We start from the raw sequence: 25,562 nt of genomic DNA on the forward strand, positions 1-25,562 counted from the left end.
ATTGTAGCATCATGAAGTAACCACGACGACACCTGACATGTGATTATGGACATCATCCTTGCAAAGTGACAACCAGTGACGTCACATTGTGGCATTAACAGTGCCGGCGCTCCGCACACGCACACCACGCGCTGCGCGTAGGGCACCAAGTGCCTGGGGGGGGCATCAAAAAATCTGGGACGTGAAATATCATCACAGTAGGCTACTAGTATAAATAACAAATAAAATATGTCTAAAGCATGTTAATATGCAAAAGCAATACAAAAGTAACAGGCCTAGACCAAATTAATCGAGAAAAAGGGGCTAGGAAATGCACGCGTGTGCCTCTGTAGGGCCTTTGACAACTGATGGTAGTGTTTGTAATATAGTTCTATCGGGTAGCAGAATGGTCTCTTTTATAGAGATGGTAAAGTAAATTCTACTGTGCAGGTGGAATTTATGTATGGTTATTTGCACTTTATCATTATCATTTGTACTTTTACAAAATTTACTGAAGAAATGTGCACATTACTACTTAGTTATATACTTTACTTTCTGCGTTTACAATGTTCAGTTCCAAATCTGTGTTTTTAGTAATTGTGGTGGTATTTGGTATTTATAATTTTATCTTTTATATAATTAATTTATTTTCCTGTTTGTTTATGTAAATTATTTAAAAGTTATTTGGGGAATAAAGAGAACCTAACTAAGACATTCTGAATGGTTGTTATTTCTTTGGTGGTGGTGGTTGGTTGGTTCGTTGGTTGGGGGGGGCACCACCAAGCATTTGTACTTAGGGCACCCAAATGGCTAGCGCCGGCCCTGGTCATTAAGGTGACGTTTCTGACTCCGGACCAGATGATGCGTCGTGACGTCACAGAGAGTCGCCATCAGAGCTTAGAAATATGAGCCCGTTTCAAACATTAAATCGACCTCCATTGGGGTGCGGGGGGTCGCTCTCCCAATGCTTCGACTGGAGCATTGGCAGAGCGGCCTCGCCGCAATCCCATGGTCCGCAACGGGCGGATCTACGGACGCAAGGTTGTCTTGCGGCGAAGAAGGATCGTTGGACGCAGAAGGCTGTTCGGAAGGTTCCGAACAGACGTCTGTTCGTCAGGCTGTTCGTCTGAACAACCTGACGAACAGACGTCTGTTTGGAAGGTTCCGAACGGACGTCTGTTCCTGACGAACAGGTGGGGGAGGGTGGGACGCCTTCTGCGTCCAACGATCCTTGTCACAAGACAGTCTTGCGACGAAGAAGGATCATCAAATATTTTGTGAAAAATTAACGCGTGCAGACAAGAAGCCTGCACCGCAACGCCGCGTTAGCGTGCAAAGACCAGTACACGTCACTCGCAACAAAGTCCGATTAACGGCAATTTTACGGGCTGTCAGTTCAGTCTTTGAATGGTTACTTAGTCCCGCACAGTTGCGGTTCAAACTATCCCCCTCGGATTGAAGATGTGCGCCTGACCCCCCCCCCCCCGCCCCCCCCCAACGAGAGAGGGGGCGTTCACCGAGACGGATCCACCAATCGAATCAATCAATGAGCACATCTAAGTGTAGCAATTGAAATCTCATGAAGCACCTGTTGGAACAACAGCTTCGACTCAGCTGGTAGAGACAGACGGTCGTACAGATGATGAAGACGCAAATGCATGCTAACAACCAGAGCTTGACTCTACACGGTCCGCATTGCCCACAACCAGAGCTTGACTCCACACGGTCCGCATTGCAAACAAACAGAGCTTGACTCTACACGGTCCGCATTGCCCACAACCAGAGCTTGACTCCACACGGTCCGCATTGCAAACAAACAGAACTTGACTCTACACAGTCCGCATTGCCCACAAACAGAGCTTGACTCTACACGGTCCGCATTGCCCACAACCAGAGCTTGACTCCACACGGTCCGCATTGCAAACAAACAGAGCTTGACTCTACACGGTCCGCATTGCCCACAACCAGAGCTTGACTCCACACGGTCCGCATTGCAAACAAACAGAGCTTGACTCTACACGGTCCGCATTGCCCACAAACAGAGCTTGACTCTACACGGTCCGCACAACGAGAGCTTGACTCTACACGGTCCGCAGTGCAGCCGATAATCCAAGCAGACATCAATGAATTTGTTGCGAGGTATGTTGTCGATGACATGCATCCTCCCTGATGGTTTCAATAAATAGGTCTGTTGTATGAATAGCACTGTTCATATTTACATTTAAAAAGCAGACATAAAAGTAACTAATTACTAATATTCAGTAACTTGCCCAACACTGCTCATACACAATTTATTTTGTTTAAAAGACATTTGGGAGACATTCTGAGACGTCGGGGACATTCTGAGACGTCGGGGACACCAGTAACCTTCGGTGCGGGTTCTTTGCACACGTGAACATCTCCGCGTCGCGTGAATCTTAAGGCACGAGATAAATTAAAAATAAAAAAGAATGAAAAGAACGCCCTCCACGAGGACACAAGCCCTCGAATCTACTGAATCCAACCAATGGATTCCTACAAAATAAAACACAGGACAGGCGTTAAAAACAGCTTACAGGCGTGTGTGCGAAATACTTTGTGTGTAAAACACAAGGCAAAACAGTCTTTTTAGGGGGTCAAAGGTCACACCCGGCCTCCTCTGCCAGTTAACACAAGGCGGCTGCTCTTTGGCTGAAGCATTTCTATATATATATATAAATTCTGTCTTATATTAATAGGTATATGCTGTTACTGATATATGAGTGAGAATATCAAAGTTTGTACATTATACATTAAAGAAAAAGGAATCCGTCATTTTCAACCCAAGTTGGAAGAATAAACAACACTTCATGACATGTTAAGACAGTATAGTTGATTCTTAGACAAAACAATCGTGATATCAAACAAACAAAAAGCCCTTTAGACCAAATGTGCAATTTTTGTTGAAATATTAAACAATCAATTTCTTTATAATTATTAATATTCTTCTTTTTTCAATATTTAATTTTGAGGTGAACCGTGGGATGAATGAATCTGTCTTTTATATCACTAATACTGCTCCTTCCTGTTGCTGGGGAGAAACAGTGGGAAGTCTCTTAATGTGAAATACAATTGGTAGGAAGTGTTGAGATTAAGGAAAAGTTGAAAATGTTGTTAATTAACATTATGCTTATTAATATTGTTGTTGTTACGTGTCCTTCTGTAAAAACACCACTGGAGGGCGCTAAAGATCATTATAAGTTTCTCTTATTCTAGATACAAAATAAATGAATTTAAAAAAAAGTCTGATAATATTAAATACAGTTTCATACAATTCATTATTTTGAAAAATATATATCAACAAGGAATTTAGGCAATGTTTAAATAAAGTTAAGTTGATCCCCAACAGGATAATAAAAAAATGTTTAAAAAAAACACACGGATGTGCAAACATCTTAAAAATCAAACCGGTTACACTTAACGATGACTTTGTTGTTATTGTATTAAGAACCAAACAAACATCACTATTCTTTTTCTAAAGTATGTAAAGTGGTTATTACACATGTTATTACAGTGGAATAAAACCAGAGTGAAGCTGCGTTACCAAAGAGTTCAAAATAAAAATGAAATACTTCTCGTCTCTTTGGTGGTCCTCTTCAGACACTCAGTCCATTTAAAAAGAATCAACAAATCAAACATCATAAAATAACATTCGTTTGGCCAATGAAGCGTCTGCTCCTCCCTCTTATTCACCGTTAATATTTACAAACTTGTACATCGTCGCTTTCTACCTAACAAAGAAAATAGATTGTCTTCCTCTACAGTTGATATAGATTCTCCTAAAAATGTGGAATATAGACTTCAGCAGCGGTACAGCGTGTGATGTGTTTATATATATATATATTACTCTAGACTCCCTTTAGTCTATCAGCCTTTCACTTCTTAAAGGGGAGGTTTGCCTTGCGACTGATGTGATTGGATGACAATCAAAGCTGCTTCTCTGATGATGACGATGATGATGATGATGGTGTGAAGAGCGTCTATTGTTGCTGAGACTTCATCAGGCCGTCTTCACTCAGCTCGTACCTGCAGGAGGAGGAGGATCACGTTAACGCGTTCGTCCCATCCGACCTGTGTGACCTTTCGCTCATCGCTAACAAAGGAGCCACATTCCAAGCCGTGTACAAGTCACGTGACACAACATGAGACTGCGGATTGAAGCAGACTCACCACTGAGTCCAGCCCTTGGTGGGGTCCTCGTGGGTCAGATCCACCAGAACCTGGGGGGAAAGAAGAGGGCGTTGAGAACACGAAATGAGACGCTGAGGTTTGCCTCCAGGTTCTAGATCCTCCGCACCTTCCCCAGGAGGCCCTTGTGTTTGGAGAGCAGACCCCCGCCGTTCTTCACCGCCACGTCCAGAGTCTTCCTGTGGAGCTCCACCAGGGAAACGTTGAACTCAAACCTGAGCGGGGCAGAGAGAATAATCAGCGCCGGAAACCACCTCACCCCCCCCCCCCCCCTGCTGGGTAACTCACGTCTGGTCGTACACCGGGTTCAGGGTCTTCTTGATGGTGGGAGTTTTCCTCCGGCCCGACCGCCGCTTGTCAGGCAGCAGGTAGAGGCGGACGTACGGGTCCGAGCCGTGGTCCGAGAACGTGATCAAGTTCCTGCAGAGACACGGAGAAGAGTGAATACGACGGGTCGGATGGATGGGGGGGGGGTTTGGGGGGGGGTCCACCTCAGGTACCTGCAGCCGTGGACGACCACGACGAGCTTGTTCCTCTGGGAGCTGTGTCGGACCGTCAGCTGGACCTCACCCAGAGGGTAGTAACTGGGGCCTGAGCCACTATGGAGAGGGAAGGGGGGGGGGGGGGGTGTGTAAAGTGAAGTGTAACAAAATGCTGACTCATTGCACTGCGTCACACAGCGTGAGGAGGTCAGGCTTTAGTGCGAGGACGAGGGAAGGAACGCGATTGGTCGAGGCCTCACTTGTGCAGCTGCTGGAGCCTCTGCTGCAGCTCCTGGGCGGCGAAGGGGTTGGAGATGTCCGAGGCGATGCTCGGCGTCGGCTCCTTGCCGCCGGCCAGGTGCTGCTGGGAGCCGAAGATGGCCAGGTTGGAGGTGCTCCTCCCGGTGTCGGCCAGGCCCCGGCCTCCTCCTCCTCCTCCTCCTCCTCTTCCTCCTCCTCCTCCTCCCTGCCACACGCCCGCACCTCCCGGCGACCTGAAGGGCTCCTCGGACTCCCGGCGGCGGGTCAGCAGGTCCTGAGCCGACACGGCGGACGAGCTGGGGGGGGAGGAGGAGGCGGCGGCCGGAGGCACGAAGGACTCGGGGGACACGGAGGGCCGCGGGGTCCGGCTGGCCGAGCTGCTCTTACCAACCTGCGCTGAGGAGGGGGCGGGGTTTGGGCCGGAGGAGGAGCTCTTATCCAAACACAGCACCTGAAGGGAAAAACAGGTCAATTCTAAATCCTAGACGGCGGGAGGAAAGGTTCTCCTCCTCTTCCTCCTCTTCCTCCTACCCGCAGAGCCATCTTCATCTTGAGGGTGCAGTTGGGCCCGGAGTTCCTCAGGGTGAAGCGCTGGTTCAGCGTCATGTTCTCCGCCTCCAGCAGGCGGCTCAGAGGAAACATCAACGTCCCCAAGGAACAATCGTGCTTCTCGTCCTTCACCTGGAGAGAGAGAGACGAAGACACCAGGTCACTCTCACTCTCTCACACACACACACACACACACACACACACACACACACACACACACACACACACACACACACACACACACACACACACACACACACACACACACACACACACACACACACACACACACACACACACACACACACACACACACACGGGCCTCCGTACCTCCACCTGCAGCTCCTGGGTTTTGGGGTTGTGGATGAGGAAGGTGAAGGCCTCCTCCCACACCGGCTCGTTGGTCTTGTATCTGATCTGATGGAGGACAGGATTCAGATGACTACATGATGTTACTGAATGAGTGGGTGAATGGATCGTGTTCCGCTCTCACCTTGCTATCGAAGGACTTGTGTCCCACTGTGAACTGGACGAGGGGACTGGGACTGCTGGTCACCTTCTTACCGGACTGCAGAAGAAGAAGAAAGACAAACATCAGAGAGAATTTCCTTCAAAAGAAAATACGATGAATTTAATGGGAGTAAAACTCTTTAGTTGTTAAATCATTATATTGAAGTAAAATACTTTCCCCTATTCACAAAAAGCATTTAGGTTAATATAGTATTAAATGTTCTTAACAGGGCTGTTTGTTGTGGACATTTAAAACGTGAATTTCGAGCTCTTCGTGACGTCAAACTACACAAAGCTACTCGTCACATTTCAGCCAAACGTGTAACGTCTAATGGGGGAGGAGCTAAGAGGGAAAGTGCATCAGGTGACCCCGAAACAGGAAGTCCAGAAAACCCACAAAATCACAGAAGTTTCTGAATGAATGAAAAGGTTAGAGAGTAAATGTAATCATGACAACAATGTTGTTATTTACAACACACATTGTTGCACAGTAAACAAACATAATTAGTAGTTTGTTAATGATTTCACAACAAAAGTTGATTCATTTTTTTCAAGTGTTTTCTGCAGAACTTGAAACGCTTCCTAATATTTTAAGTAATTGATTTTTTATTATTAATAAAAAATATATTTGTACAGCCCAAAATTGCAAATGACAAATTGTCGTCAGAGGGCTTTACAGTCTGTACACACGAGACATCCTCCGTCCCAAAACCCAACTCCCCAAGCAGTGAGAACAAAGGGAGGAAACCTCAGTGGGAGACAGAGGAGGATCCCTCAGGACGGATGTCATGTGTACAGAATGAACAAAGGCAAAGTGCAAGATGTAAACAAAGCTGTGAGCTTATCTAGAACTTTATAATGCGTCTCACGTACGAGCGTTTCACAATAAAAGCACCAGCCGATATCAGATCTGTTATTTGCTGTGAACGTGTTGTATAGTGTTTCCTGTGTGTGCCTCCTTGTGCGCGGCCACCGTGTCGTTACCTTGACGGCCTTACTGAGCGAGGCCTTCCTCAGACCCGCCTGGTTGAACTCTAACGGATTGCGCTTTGATTTTCCCCCGAAGACAAGGCAGGAGAGTAAAAACAACACAAACAGACACACACACACCAGTAGGTTATTAGGGAGGAGAGGAGTCGGGGGGGGGGGGGGGGGGGGGGGCATGCCGGGAAGAGAAGGACAAAAGGACACACCGGGACACAATGAGACGAGGGAGAGAGACAACATGGATGGTCACATGGTTAAAGTCGTTCCCCAATTAGAGCTGGACATGAGGAACCAGGGTGCAACACTGGATAATAGTGTCTGATAATGAGCAATGCATGTTTAAATCAAAGTGATTTCAATTCCAATTAAACATAACAGGCGACACGCGTTGGTTGGACTCAAGTTAAAATACCACAGGATTAGAAGGGAGTCATTGATTATTGATTCATTGGATTAGAAGGGAGTCATTGATTATTGATTCATTAGAATGGAGAGGATCACAATGAGGAGATCAAACACTGATGGAACCACCAAAGCACTCGTTGGAAACATGGAGCTACGCACGATGTTCACACACAACGAGTAGACGCAGGAAGGATGGAGGGGGTCCACAGAGAATCCACCCTCCCCCCTCTCAGGTGCCTCCTGGCTCCATTCAAACAGTTCTTAAAGAACCGGCCTGAGACGGACTCTTTTTATGGTGGATGAAGGATGTGAGAATCTTGTCAACAGAGACACAAACAAGGCAAAACTGTCTAAATGTACTTGTATTATATTATTTTACATTGTGGATGAGGAAGGTGAAATATCTTTGACCAAAATAGAAAACTGGTAAGACGTTAGAGAGAAAAACCCGTCTGATGAAAGAGGGAAGAGACTTCTGCTCATTCTCACTATTCAGGTATTACCTGCCGTCGCTTTGTCATCAACCAAACTCTAACAAACACAGACATGGTGTTAATAAATGACCACAAACACAGACATGGTGTTAATAAATGACCACAAACACAGACATGGTGTTAATAAATGATCACAAACAAAGACATGGTGTTAATAAATGACCACAAACACAGACATGGTGTTAATAAATGATCACAAACACAGACATGGTGTTAATAAATGACCACAAACAAAGACATGGTGTTAATAAATGACCACAAACACAGACATGGTGTTAATAAATGACCACAAACACAGACATGGTGTTAATAAATGACCACAAACACAGACATGGTGTTAATAAATGATCACAAACACAGACATGGTGTTAATAAATGATCACAAACACAGACATGGTGTTAATAAATGACCACAAACACAGACATGGTGTTAATAAATGACCACAAACACAGACATGGTGTTAATAAATGACCACAAACACAGACATGGTGTTAATAAATGATCACAAACAAAGACATGGTGTTAATAAATGACCACAAACACAGACATGGTGTTAATAAATGATCACAAACACAGACATGGTGTTAATAAATGACCACAAACAAAGACATGGTGTTAATAAATGACCACAAACACAGACATGGTGTTAATAAATGACCACAAACACAGACATGGTGTTAATAAATGACCACAAACACAGACATGGTGTTAATAAATGATCACAAACACAGACATGGTGTTAATAAATGATCACAAACACAGACATGGTGTTAATAAATGACCACAAACACAGACATGGTGTTAATAAATGACCACAAACACAGACATGGTGTTAATAAATGACCACAAACACAGACATGGTGTTAATAAATGATCACAAACACAGACATGGTGTTAATAAATGACCACAAACACAGACATGGTGTTAATAAATGATCACAAACACAGACATGGTGTTAATAAATGATCACAAACACAGACATGGTGTTAATAAATGATCACAAACACAGACATGGTGTTAATAAATGACCACAAACACAGACATGGTGTTAATAAATGATCACAAACACAGACATGGTGTTAATAAATGACCACAAACACAGACATGGTGTTAATAAATGATCACAAACACAGACATGGTGTTAATAAATGACCACAAACACAGACATGGTGTTAATAAATGACCACAAACACAGACATGGTGTTAATAAATGATCACAAACACAGACATGGTGTTAATAAATGATCACAAACACAGACATGGTGTTAATAAATGACTGTGCACTCGTCAGGCTTCATGCTCATTGGTTCAAACCTTTGCTTCGTGTTTAAAAACAACAACAAGCAAACGTAACGAAAAGGACCCGAGGCAGGAAACTCACAAATAAGGACCTATAGAGGGAGGCGGTGTTCTCACAGAACACAAGCCCCGCCCCCCGCCGCTCCTTTAAGTAGCCGGAGCCCAAGTTCCCCTCGAAGACGCTCTTCAGAGGGAGGGGGGGGAGAGGTGAAGAAGAAGAGGAGGAGGAGGAGGCGAGAAGAGGAAGGTGAGGCCTGCACCGCAGAGTTTAACATACTGACAGACAAGAGTTATTTATAGTAGAAGAGAAACAGACTGAAAGGTGCAGAGAGAAGATCAGAAGGAAACTAGATCTTCACTTTCTGCAGGTAACGTTGAAATAATTCATCTGTTGACCAGATGTCGGGACCATCTATTCATTTCATAGCAAATATGGTAGTTTAAAATAACTAAACTTCCAGAGGAACGCACACATTTTATATCATTTATTTCTTCCTATAATTGTAAGTCTCGTCTTGGATGCACTTAAAAGATAAAAGAGAACGTTGAAGAACAGAAAAGAGGTTGAGAGGAGAAGATGGAAACGCTCGCAATGTTTCCGGGAACGTTTGTTTTAAACAACCGGAAGCAGCAGGCGGGTGGGATTTGATCAAAGAACTCTTTAAAAATAAAGTACTGACCACAAAACTACAGCTCTAATTCATGTAAGAGGAGTAGAAGAAATATATATGTCTTTTTTACCCCCATTTCTTTCAATCTTTGTACTGCATTTATATGGATATTAAGCGATAATAATTTCATATTATTATTCATATTATTTTTTTTAATACATTATAAATACATTAAATGGATCGATAGAGAATCGTCTCCTACTTCTGCTTGAATGCAGTTTCTATAAATGGCCACTTTTCTTCTTGCTGTGCATTAGTTGCATTACGTAACTCCTGGGGATCACTACAGCAGCAGTGCATTCTGGGAAAGGCTGGACCGGACCCACTTACCGGCAGGTTTTTGGCTGAATCCAGGAAGACGACGAGCAGCGCCGACGACAGGCCGTCGTTGGCCTGACCGCGGTCGGCTTTGATGCTCGTCAGAACCTGAGAGGAGACACGCACACACACACACACACACACACACACACACACACACACACACACACACACACACACTTTCACCGAGTTCCTGCTGTTTTTTGGGGTTTTTTTCACCGTGCACGGAGTGAGCAGCGGCCCTGTACCTGGTCCAGCTTCTCCGGGTTGCACAGCACTGATAACCACTCCAGTCTGAGGTGCAGCTTCCCGGTGGACACGTCCTCGATCACGAACCACTGAGGACAGAGGGCGTGTTCCCGGGTTAGCGTGGGGAGGGGTCCCGCACATACGTGATGTTGGGCCACGAGAGCAGAAGACGCCGATTACCTCGTCCACCTTCCGTTCCTTCTGGACCTCGGCCAAGTCTAACGTCAGGCTGCAAAAGAAAACACAAACAATTCCTGAAGGGACACAACCAAAACAATATTTTGTTTTTTTCTAAATTTCTTAATTCATCAGAAAGGAGTGAAATGTAAAAACTTGAAAGTTTAATTTTGTCCAAAAACTAAATGTATTTATTTATAGTATTTTTGAGTGGATTTACCTTCCCAGGAAGTCGTCTCTATCGGTGTCTTCATCAAACAGCTCAATCTCCAGATTGTGTGCCGCGTCGTCGTATATCAAGGCCTGAAAAACACAACGCCGTCAAACACAAGAGCGCCGCTGGCCGTCTGCTACCGGGCGACGCCCCCTCACCTCGTACACCTCGTTCCACTTGGGGTTCACGCTCTCGTGGATGACCTTGCTCTGGAACACCTGCGTCCCGATCTTCACGAAGCCGTAGGGGTCCGACTTGCCTTTGATCAGCCCCCCCAGGAAATTGTCTTTGCCCAGAAGGTCCTGGGCCTCCATGAAGTGGATCCTCAGGACGCCCTGAGCAGGAGAGACACAAAGAGAGAGAGAAAATCACCGTATTAATAATTCAAAGGTAGTTAATTGAGGTAACAGCAGCCTGTGTGTGTGTGTGTGTGTGTGTGTGTCTGTGTCTGTGTGTGTGTACCTTGGGCACGGGGAAGCGGATCGCTGCCAGCTGGCTCTCCTGGACCAGAGGGATGGTGATGCGGTTTGGGAGAACCATCTGGCTGGAGATGATGTCCTGGATGACATTGTCAAACAGACCACTGAGAAGGAAGGAATGAAGATGAGGGAGGAAGAGGAAGGAGGACGTAATTAGAGGATGGTGATACTTGGAATAATGATTTCTCCATTGATGACTATACACATCAATAAAGATAAGATATTGTCAGTTGCAACCCTAAACTATTTATTTGGTACAGATGAAGCGTGGATTAAATAAAAGTACACTTCTATGGAGAGAAATGAAATGATCTCACAGGCCTGAACCCAAAGGCTGATTATCATGTGATCACCAGAGGCTGAAGGGAAAAATATGGATGTTTTAGTGTGATTAGGGTAAACTCATCCTCTAAGAAAATAGTTACTTAAAGGCTTTTAGAAGAAAAAACATGAACATATTAATTTAAATAATTTAAACTGCTATTAAATATGGTCCGGCTCGTGTAGTGGGTGTTGAATCGTAGTTTCCCCCTGACGTCCTGCAGGGGGCAGCAGCAACCTGCATTAAAAACACAGCTGCACTGCAGAAACAACGACTCACCAAACACAACCAGGTGACCTCATGTGTTCACGCTGCTTCAGGGACACACGCAAATAACCACAGAGAGAAAAAGTGGGGGGGCCTCCGCACCGGAAGAGAGCGAGCGAGGGTGGAGTGGCACCAACACAAAGTCACACACACACACACACACACACAAACCCGTTGAACAAGGAAAGCTTCATTTCTGAGGGCGGAACCTCTTGTGAACCACAGAGAGTTTTTTCTGCTCAAAGACAAGCCGCAGCAGAGCGGTGGCTCTCTTTGGCTGGATCTTCATGGTCCCCAGACGATGAACCCTCAGCAGAATCCGTAGAACAGCTACAGGACTCACACGATCATGCTCCCCTGAGGATTAATCCTGACATATTTGAAACTCTTCCCCTCATAAGGTCAAGTTTTTAGATGTTCTTCATCATTTCGGGCTTTGACTAAAGATCTACACATTTGAGCCTCCAAAAGGGTTATTCTCAGAACATCTCAGTGTGCATCATCTAAATCGTGATTGGTGCCTCTCACTTGACTCCAGGGATGTCCAGCATGTTGGTGAGACCCGTCCAGTTGATGTCCAGCAACTGAAAGAAGGAGATGTGATTCTTAATAAGAGACCAGAGAGGTTCATAGTGAATGTAGGAACGTATCTATACTTAACTGGTGCAATTAGAAAAAGCAAACGAGACAGAGTAGTTCAGATTAAAAAGTAACTTTTTTGGAAATAGCAAACTTAACAAAATAAGTCTGACATCATCAGGTCCACTGTGACATCATCATGAGTCAGCCCGGCCGAGGAGCCCGACTCTTCATTCAATCCACCCGGTAATCAATAGATCAGGGCGGATTGGGTATAAACAGGAAGTATGTGAAAATGACATCATATGAAACCAATGGATGTATGAACAAAGTGTTTAAAGCTTTATGGCCGTTTGTAGCTCATAACTCACTTCTTTCCTTATTGAAAGATTGTAATATAAAATGTTATCGTTAAACCCTCTGGATTCTCTTTTAGTTCTCCATTTTTAATCTTTCCTTTATTAATTTAATCCGACCTCAATGTGTGTGTGTGTGTGTGTGTGTCTGTGCACGTGACTCATAGTACACAAAGTCGTGGCCCGGCTGAAAATAGAAGAAATGAGACGATCCCGTGGATTAGATTAGATCGTGATGGGAAGAGAAGGCCGCTGAAGTCGCTCCTACTCGGATTTCACCATTTCAATCATTCCAGATAAACTGCCGGTTCTGACCCGGCTCAGTGGGACGCGAGGACGTGGTGATGTAATGACGCCGCTGTGACCTGCTTTTAGAGCCCAGCTCCCGAGGCTCCTGCACGAGGATTATTGTAGAACTGGGTTACTGGACCGCTGAAAGGGGGACACGTGTTTAACATCTCATGTCTAGTAACGAAGCGAGGCTGCGCTACGGGAACAGGGTTCGGAACCAGTTATCACTGGTTCATTTCTATTCCCAGTTACCACTGGAAATGAGTCGGACAGATAAAGTGACTTTAATTGTGTGTGTGTGTCTCTTCCTGGGGCCTCGTTAGCGCTCTAAGCGTTCACCACGGCGGCCCACAATGCCGTGCTGCATTGCTACAGGAAGAGAGCGTGGTGGGGAAGGTCCCGGCGGTGACTCACTCTCAGCGTTAAAAACAAGATTGTTCCGTTTTCTTAATTCTTCACAATTGTATTATTTATATTCATCTCCACAAAGAGGTCTACTCAATATGAACAAATAGTAATAACAGTTATTGTTGGTATCATCAGCAACGTTATAAGAAAAACTTTAACATTTTTTGTAGAGCTAAAAGGCGATAGGTGGCCCTCCTTAAATCGGTACACTGGACTAATATATTTATCAATTTAAAATGTTTTTTATATTTTTCTATCTAATATTTTGGACCCAGTATTTTTTTACTTTTTTTCCCCCATGATATATTTTGACCTAATATTTTGGCCTTTTATTAATATTTTTCTTTTTTCATATGACCTAACATATATATATATATATTTTTTTTAATACATTTTTTGAACATTTTTTCATGTCTTTTTTTTTATTCTGCTTAATACGTTTTTACTTTTCAGTCCATGACATTTATTGACTGGACAATTTTTCTTTTACTTTTTTTCCTCAAAATTTTTTCCATGAAATTTTTCAACATAATATTTTGACTTTTTTTGTACACATTTTTCAATCTAAGATTTTTAGACCTTACATGACTTTTACAGAACATTTATTTTGTCTTTAAATTGTTTGCAAAAAATATTTGAAAGGAAGAAAAGAAAACACTAAAATGACATCGTCAGATGACTTGCGAGGAAATGCCTATGAGGAGGTGACGGTTTAGAGGGTGGGGTCAAAGGTCAGGAGGCACTCACCGGTTTCTTGATGAAAAAGACGGAGAGGGCTCCGATCAGCGGCATGTCCCCCAGCAGAGGCTCCATCACCACTCGCAACGTCCCATGGAGCTGCAGGAGAAAACAAACCATGAAAAATATGACATGACAAAAAATATTCGTTTTTTTTTCCACGACGAGACGAAAATCTTAAGAAATAAAAACTATGACTAAATCTTTGATAACTTTTGTTAACGAGACGAGATGAAAGTGTTGGTGGTGACGACCGCGACGACCATTTAACGCTTGGGTGACTGTGAGGGAGCTTCCTCTGTTTAGCTCACTGTTGGCAGGCTGAAGAAGGCCGATGTGCGTGGAGATGAACAGCTGGTGGGCCAGCTGAGATGTTCATGCGGTGCCACGTCTTATTCATAAGGTGTTAAACCGTGTTGTTACTAAGCAACAAGGAACGCGCGAGCGAGAACATGTGACAGGTGGAGGAAAACCCGGAGTCATGAAACCAAAAAATAAAGAGGAGAGAAAGAGAGAGAAAAGACTGTGGGTCCAGTGGAGAATGTCTGGTTCATGATCCAACTCAAAAATAATGTGTTTTGATGGGACCAGCCATTTTACAGTGGAACCATTAAAGGACCACGATGTTGCTGTTGGTCGTGTCAGAAGCATCGCGAGTAAACAAAGACACAAAGTGTAGTGTTCAGGTTCCTGGTTCTCATGAAGTCAGCAGAGTTTTACACTCTTGCACATGTGTTAAATATCCTTGAAAATAAATGCTTTGCTATTTGTTAAAAGCCAAATCCTTTCATGTAATGATTTTTCATGTCATTTTTATCAGCTCACACAAACACTTTGTTCTCGGCCCCTCTGTCAAATTTCAGAACCCATTGTGGCCCACGAGTCAAAATGTTTGCCCCCCCCCCCTGCTGCTATAGACCGATCCTAGGAGGGACATCTAATGGACAACTTAAGACTAGTATGCAGCTGTAGACACAAAGCCTGAGAAGTGAAGAGAAGGAGTTTAATGTGACTAAAACTAGACTAAAATGGTCTGAGATTTCGTCGACAAAAACTAAAACGGAATAAAATGACTAAATGTGAACAAAAAAGATTTAGTCTAAAGACTAAATCAAAAACAGCTGCCAAAATGAACACCGTTACCGAAACACCATCAGATGCACACAGTGTCCTTTTGAAAGTACAAACACTTCATTTGACATTTGGTTTCCAGACATTAAGGTTTGGGATTATATGTGTGGTCACAGGGAGGGAAGATCAGCTGATTCCTCCTCCTTCTCCTCCTCCTCCTCCTCCTCCTCCTCCTCCTCCTTCTCCTTCTCCTTCTCCTCCTCCTTCTCCTTCTCCTCCTCCTCCTCAGTGACTCAGACATGCAGCCTGGATCCCGGCTCCACTGAGTAATCAAATACCAACGATTCTCCCACCAAACCGGGAGTGGTGGGCAGATTTCTAAAATAGATAGTTTCTTTCTGTTTACCCCCCCCCCCCCCCCCCCTGCCCTCAGAGGAGAAGGAGGGGTGTTTTAGAAACGTTCTGCGGTGGATTAAGAGGAAGCCAAGCAGAAAACGTCCTCCCAGAACGTGACTCAGCGAACACGATAAGCTTCTCGTTTCACTCCCTCAGCGGACATTAAGGACCAAATCAAATGTATCAAAGCCGCCCAGACTCTGTGTGTGTGTGCGTGTGCGTGTGCGTGTGCGTGTGTGTGTGTGTGTGTGTGTGTGTCAACGTCCGCCTCTCTCTGATCTGAGAACAGTACATCGATGATGAGGAGCGGATAAGACCTCCTCTATCAGTCCAGTGTCAACACATTATGTAAAAGGGCCTCTGTGGAGGTCAAAGGTCAATACGGAGGTCATGGTCTATGGAACGAGGGCCCACATAAAGTCTCTTTTGGATTCATCTACCGCCTCAGAACATTCACATTAATAGGCTTGTTCATGTGGTTTGGTGTACATTTAATTGAAGTTACTATGTCTACTTACTGTATTAATTAAACCATTTTATTTTATTTTTTAGGTTAATAAAAAGTCAGCCACTTGAGAAAAAAAGGATTATATTATCAATTCATTTAAGAGAATATTTCTCTGGTCTGAAAGGATAAATCTAAAAGGATTTGCTGCGTTTTATATCGTTATAATTGAATATCTTAGACGAGACAAACAAGCTATCATTTAAACATGAATAAATAAAATAAGATTTATGATAACGGATGAATTGTTAATGGACTTGTGAGTTTCAGAATGACACAAAACCACAGAAACAAGATGTGACAATATAACAGATATTAGTATTACCTGCATCATGGAACTCACCTGTATACTTTTGATTCCAGCTCTGCAGTAGAACTTCTTGATGTGAACGTCGATCTCCGTGTTGCCGACAAAACTGAAAGGAAAAATAAGATGGACACATTGAACGTACTTTGGTTTTATTTTGTTATTCTAAATCTTCAGAGTTAAGAACCCGTGACCAGAAACTAAGATGCAAATGTGAGTTTTCTCCTTTTCCAAGTGTTCTTCTTCTCTAGTGTGTGTGTGTGTGTGTGTGTGGGGGGGGGGGGATCCTCACCTAATCTCCAGGTCCATGATGATCTGCCTCTTGTCCACGTTCTCTGTGTACACCTTCACCCCGTTCACCCTCAGCGGCTGTGGGAGCACAGGACATGAAGAAGAAGGGGGGGGGGGGGGTTAATATCAACACACACACACACACACACCTTCACTTGAGGATTATTACATTAAAATGACATTTGGATTTCTTGTGTTGCCACTGGGTAAAACATGACAGAAGAGAACTCTAAATGCTTCAAGAAGGATGGTAATAAAGAAACACCTTGTCTCCCATGTCGATCTTGGTGAAGCAGAAGGAGGCCAGCTGGGGGTTGGCGCCCTTCACGGCCGGCTCGATGGTTTCTCTGAACAGTTTGTCCACGAACTGGCAGATGAACGGCCACATCTGCTTCACCGTCTGAAATCACAGCGATGACATCCACCTCCAGTAAAGGCTTTGTATTAGCGGGCGACCTGGTTTCCTGTTTACGTTTCCACACATTAATGCGGCTGAAGGGAGAAACCGGTGTTCTGCATCAACAGACGTCCGTAATGTCAAAGAAGAATTAGAGGGTGAGGTGAAGCGTCGGTTTATCGGTTGCTAGGATACGGCCGCGCGGCGGTCCTCTAGTCTGGAGCGGTGCGACCCGGAGGAACCTTTGAGGGAATCTTCAAACCGCAGCAGTGTCTCAGACTTCAATGGACGGCAAAAAAACCAAATCTGACTGATCTGAAGTGAAACAGCTTTGTTGAACACTTTGTGGATCTTTTAGGGAAACTGTCGCCACATGTGTTGTTGTATCCATCATGAGATGTTTTTATAATGTTTGCAATGTTTCTCTGCTTTTTTGACATGAAAGTTTTCATTAATTGAACAATTTACATCACAACAATTTACACAATTCATTTCATTTTCGTTTTATTTACTCGACTTACATTCTAATAAGATATTACCTGTTCATATTGGGCGTTATTATTTAGCCAAATAGCTGCATGTATTAGTTCACTATGATCCTTGTATAAAAGCTTATTGCTTCACGGCCTCTTGTGTCACATCTGTTCTATTTGATCTAGTTTCATACAGTTGTGCAGTAGGAAAAGCATCAGTAAGTGAAGAAACTTACTAAAAGCTACTCATAACAATGACCGTACCACCACATAACTACTAAAAATCTGTCCACAAACCAACATGGCGTTTCCATGACTACGTCAACTCGTTACACACTGTCGGTTTGAGATGATAAAAAAAAGCTATTTTAATTTTTATTAACCTGACTAACTTCTTCACGGAGGTCCACCCAAACATTTGAACAATGCTCTTCCTCTCCTCCTCTTCCTCTAGCAGAGATCCAGATTCAGGTCCTACTTATACACCCTGAGCGCCTCTTCAAGCTAACGAGCTAACCTGCTAACAGCACAAAGCCGTGGGCGAGAGAGGAAAGAAGGGGTCTGCTAGTGTGTGTGTGTGTGTGTGTGTGTGTGTGTGTGTGTGTGTGTACCTTGTTCAGCCACTCCACTCTCTCCACATCTGGATAGTGGACCTGTGAGAATAGACAGAAACATGTGAGTTAGAATCACAGCTTTAATTCTGAGTTTAAAAGGCAGTGTGACAGACGTGCTAGCAGCTTTAAGCTAAATGCTAAATGCAGCAGTGTGGTCAGGGAGCGCCGTGAGGCAGACACACTCCTAAACCTGCACAAGGCCATAAACACGTCTCTATAATCATAAATACACATTATTTAATAGTTTGAGTGCTTCCTCCTTTCACCAGAAAATAAAGCTGTCAGAAGCAGAATCATTATTTATTACAAACTATAATTACAAAATTGTAGGTCTACATAAGATAAGAAAAAAAAACACTTGTGTATTTATTTTATTAAAAAGGCTAAAAATAGTATCATTATTTACTATTTATTTAACCACTATTTTGAAGTACAATATAACTACAATATTTCCAATACCAATTATGAACCCAAATTAAAATAAAGAAATACATTGACAGTTTTATATTGAGCAGGAAATGTAATAAGATTACAAATCAACTATTGTATATGTAATTGAATAACTATTATATTCTTATACCATCGTAGATAAATAATAGAATGTGCCTCAAGAATCGGGAGGCACCGAGCGTAATGACGGCAAAGGTCTCATGTTTCCACGGCAACAAAACAAAAGGGAAGAAGTCACATGGGTTATCGCCACGGTGACGATTCCAACTTCCAAATACAGAGAATATAAATATTACATTTTAAAACAACTCCTCCCACAAGAGAAAACCCAAATCAAATAAGCTCAAGACATTTAAAAAGTTAAATGGACAAATATTCATGGACATGGCGAAAAAGTACAAAATAAAATGAGCAGATATAAGGAGGTAAACAACTTCAATAAACTACATTACTGATCTTTTATGTGTCTCATTGCGTGAAGAAGAACACCATAAAGGAAGGATTTATGATTAAGTAAATTGGGAACAGTTTTAGAGCAACAAGGGCTCATCCCAGGGGGAGGAATGATGACAGGGTTCTAATGTGAGGATCTCCTCAGTCACTCCTTTTATAAATAAATGTAATCATTAATCCAAACATATCTTAAGTGCCCCCCCTGGGACGACCCTCTGTCCAAATCCTTTGTTAGCAACCGGGAATCAGAGCAAGGCCCTCACGTACACAAAAACACATCCAAAGACACTACTTAGTAAAAGGGCAATTGTGTTCTATGGCAGGATACGGATATATACGTCGGTATGTGTGTGTGAGTCAAAGCCGGTCCAGTGGGTGGGACTCACAGTCCAAATGTGTCACAGCTGTTTGGAAACCTCCCTTTCCAGCCACACCCCCACTGCAGAACATAACTGAGTGTGTGTGTGTGTGTGTGCACTATGCGGGCGTGGAGAGGAAGAATATTTCTGGAATGTATTAATCCACATTATGAAATAAGCGCTGCGACTTCTCTGAACTACAGAAGCATCAAAAGAGGCTGAAACCGGACACTTGTGTGAGGAGGGGGTCCATGTTGACCTCTATTTTTAGGGTGGGAGGGGGGAGGGCGGCAGATAGTTGCTGTTCTCTTGGGTCAGAAACAGAACCAGACTGTATCCTGAGCTTCATCTGGTTTCCATGGTTACCTGGAGTCAGCTGTTCCTGCATGAGGTCGCAGTGGCTTCCACAGGTGAAAGGACCTTATGTTCGATTTTGCCTCTTAAATGGTATCAAACAGTCATGTTGATTATTCCGACTGGGCGATAAATTAAATAATTTGTTCTTTATCTATTTATTCAAGATGTATCAAGCTCCACTAAACTGCATCATTATGTAAAAAGCGTGATCCATCAAAAAGTTTAAATATAGGTGGTCAATTTATTGGTTTTTCAGGAGTTGTAATGTGGCTTTAAAGCAGTTATGTGTGGAGAAAATTTACTTATCATGCAAAGCAGCCCAATACAAAAGGAACTGGATTTATGTGACAACTGCATCAATTAGGAGACAAGAATCTCATGTATTCTTATGTCACAATGTCTTGCTTGTTTTTTCTTCTTTTTATAAAGTTCAAAAATCCTAAATTCAGCTTTTTTTTCTCCGCTGTCTCACTCGAAGCCCTGCGGGTGGAGGCGGGTGGAGGCGGGTGGAGCTCTCCGTCCCTCAATGTCGCCTCCGCCCTGCAGCACCTTCAAAAGAAGGACAGGACTCCACCCGCTGGAGCCACGTCAGGGGGAGGACGCTTTCTCAGTACTCGCTTTAACATTCTGGGAGAAAAGGTGTAGCTGAGTTTGCGGAACTAAAGGTGGGCCAGAGGCGGAGCCGAGGGGCGGGGCAGGGGGCGGGGCAGGGGGCGGGGCCATAGGGCACTCTCATGAGACCAAAGACAGAAACATAAAAGTAGAAACTATTATGAGAACTATTATTATGAGAAATGCAAAGCAAAAGCCCTCCTTTGTTGTTTTTTTTGTCTTTGTCATATTTTTACTTGAAGTAGAGAATCTTGAGCACATTGTATTTGTACCAAATATATATAATGACCAACTGTCCACTTGTTTTTCTCTTAGCGTTTACAAGTGATTACTGTTCTGAATCTGTTGAGGACGGCAGTGAAATGTGTTTGGAAGCAGGGCTGTTAGTATAAATAAGTATAAATTATAGTAACCAATAATAAAAACACTTCTCGGTTGCGGTGCTGAAACAATATTTAAATTAAGAAACAACTATTTGGATAATTAACAAATCAGTTTGAGTCTAAATTCTTTGATTCCAGCTTTGTCCTTGTGAATATTTCCTGGATTCTTCACTCCTCTGAGACACTAAAGTGAAACAAAAGATGCACGACGTCTCCATGTGGATCAGATTGATTATTTTCACCTGACATGTTGTATTTTGTGAGACTCCATCACAAACACTCTACTCTCAAAAAACAACAATCCAGGTTCATACATAATTTCTCCCATTCATCAAACTTTAAGGAGAGAAAAAAAATGAAGACTTAAAAAAAACGGTAATCATTAGTTTTTATTTGGCAATAGTAATAATTTCTCCGCTATTGAGCTCCTTGTTGGGATGACTTGTCAGCTTGTAATCATTGGGTCGAGGTCAGGGGGACAGAGGTGATAGAGATAAATGCCTTTTATGCAAAGGACAGCCCACCCCCCCAGGGGGGCAAAGTTCACTGCCGATTGTACATCAGAACGTTAATCCTTCGACATCCCTTTCCTTTTCTCTCAACTCTGGAAAATCGCTATGAGGACTAATTATATATATATATATATATATATATATATATATATATATATATAAATAAAAGTAATTTCCATTCCTTTTTTTTGGAAACCAGTTTCTGGATTGTCAAATGTTCTTAGAAAGGTTCCTAACTGAGTGAAAATGACCAGAAAGTAGTGCAAGTGGCCGCCATGGAAAGAGCAGTTTGAGTTCTCTAACGCTAAGGAAAGGAGCTTCAATGCTTCCTTACTTAGGAAAGGAACCCCTGGACCATCATTTACCAAAAGGAAGGAGATAATTGGTTGTTGCATGACTCATACTGGAACCCCACATGAAGGCATCTCAGGTGCTTCTTTGCAGCCGCACACTGACGCCACCAACACACCGTCCATCACAGCTACGCAGCTCAGTGGAAGTGGAGTCGATTCACTTCTCCATCTGTCCTTGACCCCGTGACGTTTCCACAGAGGCCAAGGTGTAGCGGCTAGGAACAGACGTAACAGGAGGTAATCGTTTTGACGGTTCCAATCCAACAGTGAGTAACCTCTATTCTTTTCATGCCTTGGGCACAAAGTGGAGCTCGCCACATGTCGAGACGCGAGAGGGAGTGGCAGCTATGCTGAAGAGCCCCGAGGAGCACGAGTGACTTGTTCACAGAGGACTCCAAGCACAACTTCAGCTGCTTAACAGGGTTTAAATTACTTTGTTCAGTCTGAAAGTCCCTTTAGGATAACGCGCCCCCCCCCCCTCAGCCCTGGTTCTGGTTCTCCCTCCCCTCCAGAAGCTCCAGAACCACATCCTGGGTGTCCAGGAGAGGTGAAGCTCTGCTCCTGGAGGAGGAGGAGATGCTGCTGCCACTGCTGGAAGCTGAGCTCTCCCCCCCAAGTGAACTGGTCTCTGCTGGTCTAGTTAGCTCGTTAGCTAGCTAGCGTGTTAGCTTGTTTTGGCTGCTGGTGTTGCCACCAGAGACTCGACAGACTTTGCAATAAATCGTTTTCTAAAACCCCAAACCGCTTGCCAAAGAGCAACTTGAGCGGTACACCGAGAGCTTATTCAGTGAAAAACACCTCTGGACCTGAGGAACTTGGCGTTCCGGAATATCAAACTGCCATTTTTCTGTGATTGTTATCAGCTGCACTGCACAAACATTTCTCCCCCTCCCCAACCAATAAAAGAAGTCCAACATCCTTCCTTGTGAGAGGTTGCTTATTAGTCATAGTATTTAAAGACGTCTTGTGACTTCCAAGGCTCCAAACATGGAGACAACGGGCCAATCCTTTGATTTGATCGACTCAAACGAGCCTGGAGCAGCCAGACATACCGTGATCGTACGCTCGATGCTGTCTGCAGAAACAGAAAGCCAGAAGGGAGGGGTGGAAACTCAAGCCGGAGTCCGAAAGCAGCCCAGTAATGACAAGAATGTGATGAAAGCGGGAATGCAGGGGACTCACCCACGGCGGCAGCTCCGACGTGGCCAGGCTCTGCGTCCCCGTCTTGTCCTCGTGCTCCAGGAACGCCATGGCCCGGTTTATCCGCCAGTCCTTGCCGCCGTGGTTCCTCCGCCAGTAGCACAGCGCGGCGAGGCCCACCAGGACCCAGCTGAAGCTGAACTCAAAGTACCCCAGGATGTAGATCGGGAGGATGAGGGCGAAAGTCTTGCCGAACTTAATCCACATCTGGGTGACCTCGGTCAGGGACGACTGGGGCTCGCCCTGCGGCGCCAGCGGCGTGTCTATGGAGGACCTCACGGGGCTGCTGGGCGCCGCGACGGGTCCGTCCGCCTTCACGTCCGGTCCCACCGAACCCTCCATCGTGCTTTTCATTTCACACCTGGGAAGACAGATTTCGTTTTTTTACAGAACATCTGTGTGTCTTCTCTAGGGAGCTGAAAGGGTTTTTTAGTTGTTTTTTTTTTTTATCTCCAGGGGTCAAGGGTCAGAACCGTTGTGCCATATACATGCAAAAGTTATACTGCGAGGAATATAAAAAGATTAAGCATGAAAAAGAATAAACAAGCCAACTATTGAGGTCTAACTGTGGGGAAATATTAAGTAAATAAATATAGTTCCCTTCATGTCTCTCTTTGTTCCAAGATGAAATACTTGAAATATAGAATAACTCTGTTGGAAACATTACAATTTGTCAGGATGAGAGCAAATCACTGCGTCTAAATACTGGTATAAAGAGGATAAAGGAAGAAGCAGAGGCTCCTTGTCACACTAATTCTTCTGGCAGTAAAAAGTTGGTACCAAGTAAATAACTGAACAACACACACACAATGTCTTCATAAATAATAATACGTTTACTACATAAATGTCGTTCCGTTTAGTTTGTAAAATAGTGTCCCAGCTCCTTTAAGCAGGCGGAGCAGTTATTGTGGTTTCTGCCCTCTTGTGAGGAGGACGTCATTCCAAACCTCTTTGGGTACTTTTATTTAGCATAATACCTGGAAAACATTACAAACTTGACTAAATCAATCGGAATTTCCCTTATGACGGGGTTTTAATGAGCACAATCACCCCCAGAGTTTGGTTCATGGAACATTTACTTCTGTCTGCCACCATAACCGAGCCAGCGACGTCAAGTACGACGCGGTTACGAGAGTAAAAACACCGTCTTTGGGTCGGTTCTGCGGTTCTCCGCGGGCCGAACACAACTAAACCTGCAACCTAAACACCCGATGCCGCTGCGCATGTTTTGACAGTTGGACCCAAAGACGCGTAAGAGCCCGATTTCTTAAATGGAAAACGTCGCGACGCTCCGTTCTCACCACGAAGTGACACGTATGGGAGGGAGGGGGGGGGGGCACACGGACAGAACACAGAAACTACTTCTTCCGCTACGCTAACCGCACTCACCTGACGCCACCTGCGACATTCGCCCTTCAAAGAAAGAAAAACCACGAAATGGTGTCAGTCCAGCGGGCGGGTCGGCGGCATGCCGGGCAGCTGGAACTCGGATAACCCGTCTCTCCTTCAGCCGTGTGTGTGTGTGTGTCTGTGTGTGTCCGTGTGTGTGTGTGAGGGCGGCAGAGTGCCTCTCACGCCCAGCCGGCAGGAAGCTGTCATCGCTGGGAAAGAGGTCAGCCTCCGCCGGGGAGGGAGCTTCGAAGAAGAAGAAGACGGAAAAAAAACCCCAACAACAACATGGACCTGGGCGCCATCTTGTGGCGGGAAAAAATAATAACGGTTATGGAGGTCGTCAGTGTTTCACTAAAGGGATTTTTGAAATAAATGTAACGTTACACGATGTTAAACAGAATGGTAAACTTACCATATATGTCTACTTATTTGTTTAATTATTTTATATTATTTGTTTACTTGTCACCCTACCAAAAATGCAATTGTGATAGACCCGACTGAATAATTCTATTTTTAAATATGTGTTTTAATTTATATATTTACTATATATTTTTATAGACTAAGCATTAATACTAGCATTTTAACTAAATTAATTAAATGAATGTAACCTTTAATGCATTTTTTAATCCTATTTTTTCCTGTACTATGTATAAACATATAAAACGTTATATGTTTATATAATTGAAGATTTACACCAGGTTATTAGTCACACCACAGTTTCACAACTCATCCTTTTACATTCAAAACCAGCCTTTATCCTTTGACCTTTTCATCCTCTTCGTCGCCTGTGATGTTGGGGCACGAGTGACTTTCAGAGCCCATAAGAAAGATGTTTAAAAACAGATATTTTAGTGTGTAAAATAAAAAATGTACAATGTACAATGAAGTTTAGTCATGTGTAATGTGGATACAGTGCACAGATAAAGTTTCCCCACTAGATGTCAGGCTTGTGTTTTGTAAAGTTAGAATTAATCTACATTACAGCCAGTAAATTAAAACGTAAAAACAACTAGGGTGAGAGTTAATATGGAGGTAACTTGTGGAGGAAATTTGCATAAAGAAAAATTGTTGTCTCCATTTCAATTTGAAATGCATGCATTAAAATAACTTATTAATCATGACAAAATGTCTCATTTGTTTGAGTGGCAGGTCATGATTTATCTATTTAGTTTCTATCTATCTATGAGTGATAAA

General features: G+C 43.7%; 1 protein-coding gene across 4 annotated transcripts; it reads right to left on the reverse strand.

Moving 5' to 3' along the window:
* Window positions 1–1,462: 1,462 nt before the first annotated feature.
* Window positions 1,463–24,564, reverse strand: esyt2a (extended synaptotagmin-like protein 2a). Of its 4 annotated transcripts, XM_037457913.2 has the most exons (25): window positions 24,366–24,564; window positions 22,959–23,337; window positions 18,295–18,336; window positions 17,079–17,213; window positions 16,815–16,891; window positions 16,559–16,631; window positions 14,253–14,342; window positions 12,400–12,455; window positions 11,266–11,386; window positions 10,962–11,138; window positions 10,810–10,892; window positions 10,593–10,641; window positions 10,412–10,501; window positions 10,176–10,271; window positions 9,257–9,358; window positions 6,972–7,034; window positions 5,971–6,045; window positions 5,808–5,894; window positions 5,460–5,609; window positions 4,928–5,379; window positions 4,686–4,784; window positions 4,474–4,605; window positions 4,295–4,400; window positions 4,168–4,217; window positions 1,463–4,023 (listed from the first exon to the last, which is right to left on the reverse strand). In XM_037457913.2, exons 2-25 carry the CDS (start codon window positions 23,328–23,330, stop codon window positions 3,978–3,980), a joined length of 2,823 nt encoding a protein of 940 aa, XP_037313810.2. In that variant the 5' UTR covers window positions 23,331–23,337; window positions 24,366–24,564; the 3' UTR covers window positions 1,463–3,977. The 4 variants fall into 4 exon arrangements, with proteins under 4 accessions (XP_037313810.2, XP_037313812.2, XP_037313811.2 ...); XM_037457915.2 differs by lacking the exon at window positions 9,257–9,358; XM_037457914.2 differs by lacking the exon at window positions 6,972–7,034.
* Between the last annotated feature and the right edge of the window lie 998 nt (window positions 24,565–25,562).

Source organism: Pungitius pungitius, chromosome 15, assembly GCF_949316345.1.
Source record: "Pungitius pungitius chromosome 15, fPunPun2.1, whole genome shotgun sequence".
Classification (NCBI taxonomy): Eukaryota; Metazoa; Chordata; class Actinopteri; order Perciformes; family Gasterosteidae; genus Pungitius; species Pungitius pungitius.

Coding starts and splice junctions, on each gene's coding strand:
- esyt2a (XM_037457913.2), bottom strand. CDS start 23,330: ATGAAAAGCACGATGGAGGGTTCGGTGGGACCGGACGTGAAGGCGGAC. Junction 17,214..18,294: donor GAGTGGAGTGGCTGAACAAG/GTACACACACAC, acceptor CTGTGATTTCAG/ACGGTGAAGCAGATGTGGCC. Junction 4,785..4,927: donor AGGCTCCAGCAGCTGCACAA/GTGAGGCCTCGA, acceptor CCCTCTCCATAG/TGGCTCAGGCCCCAGTTACT.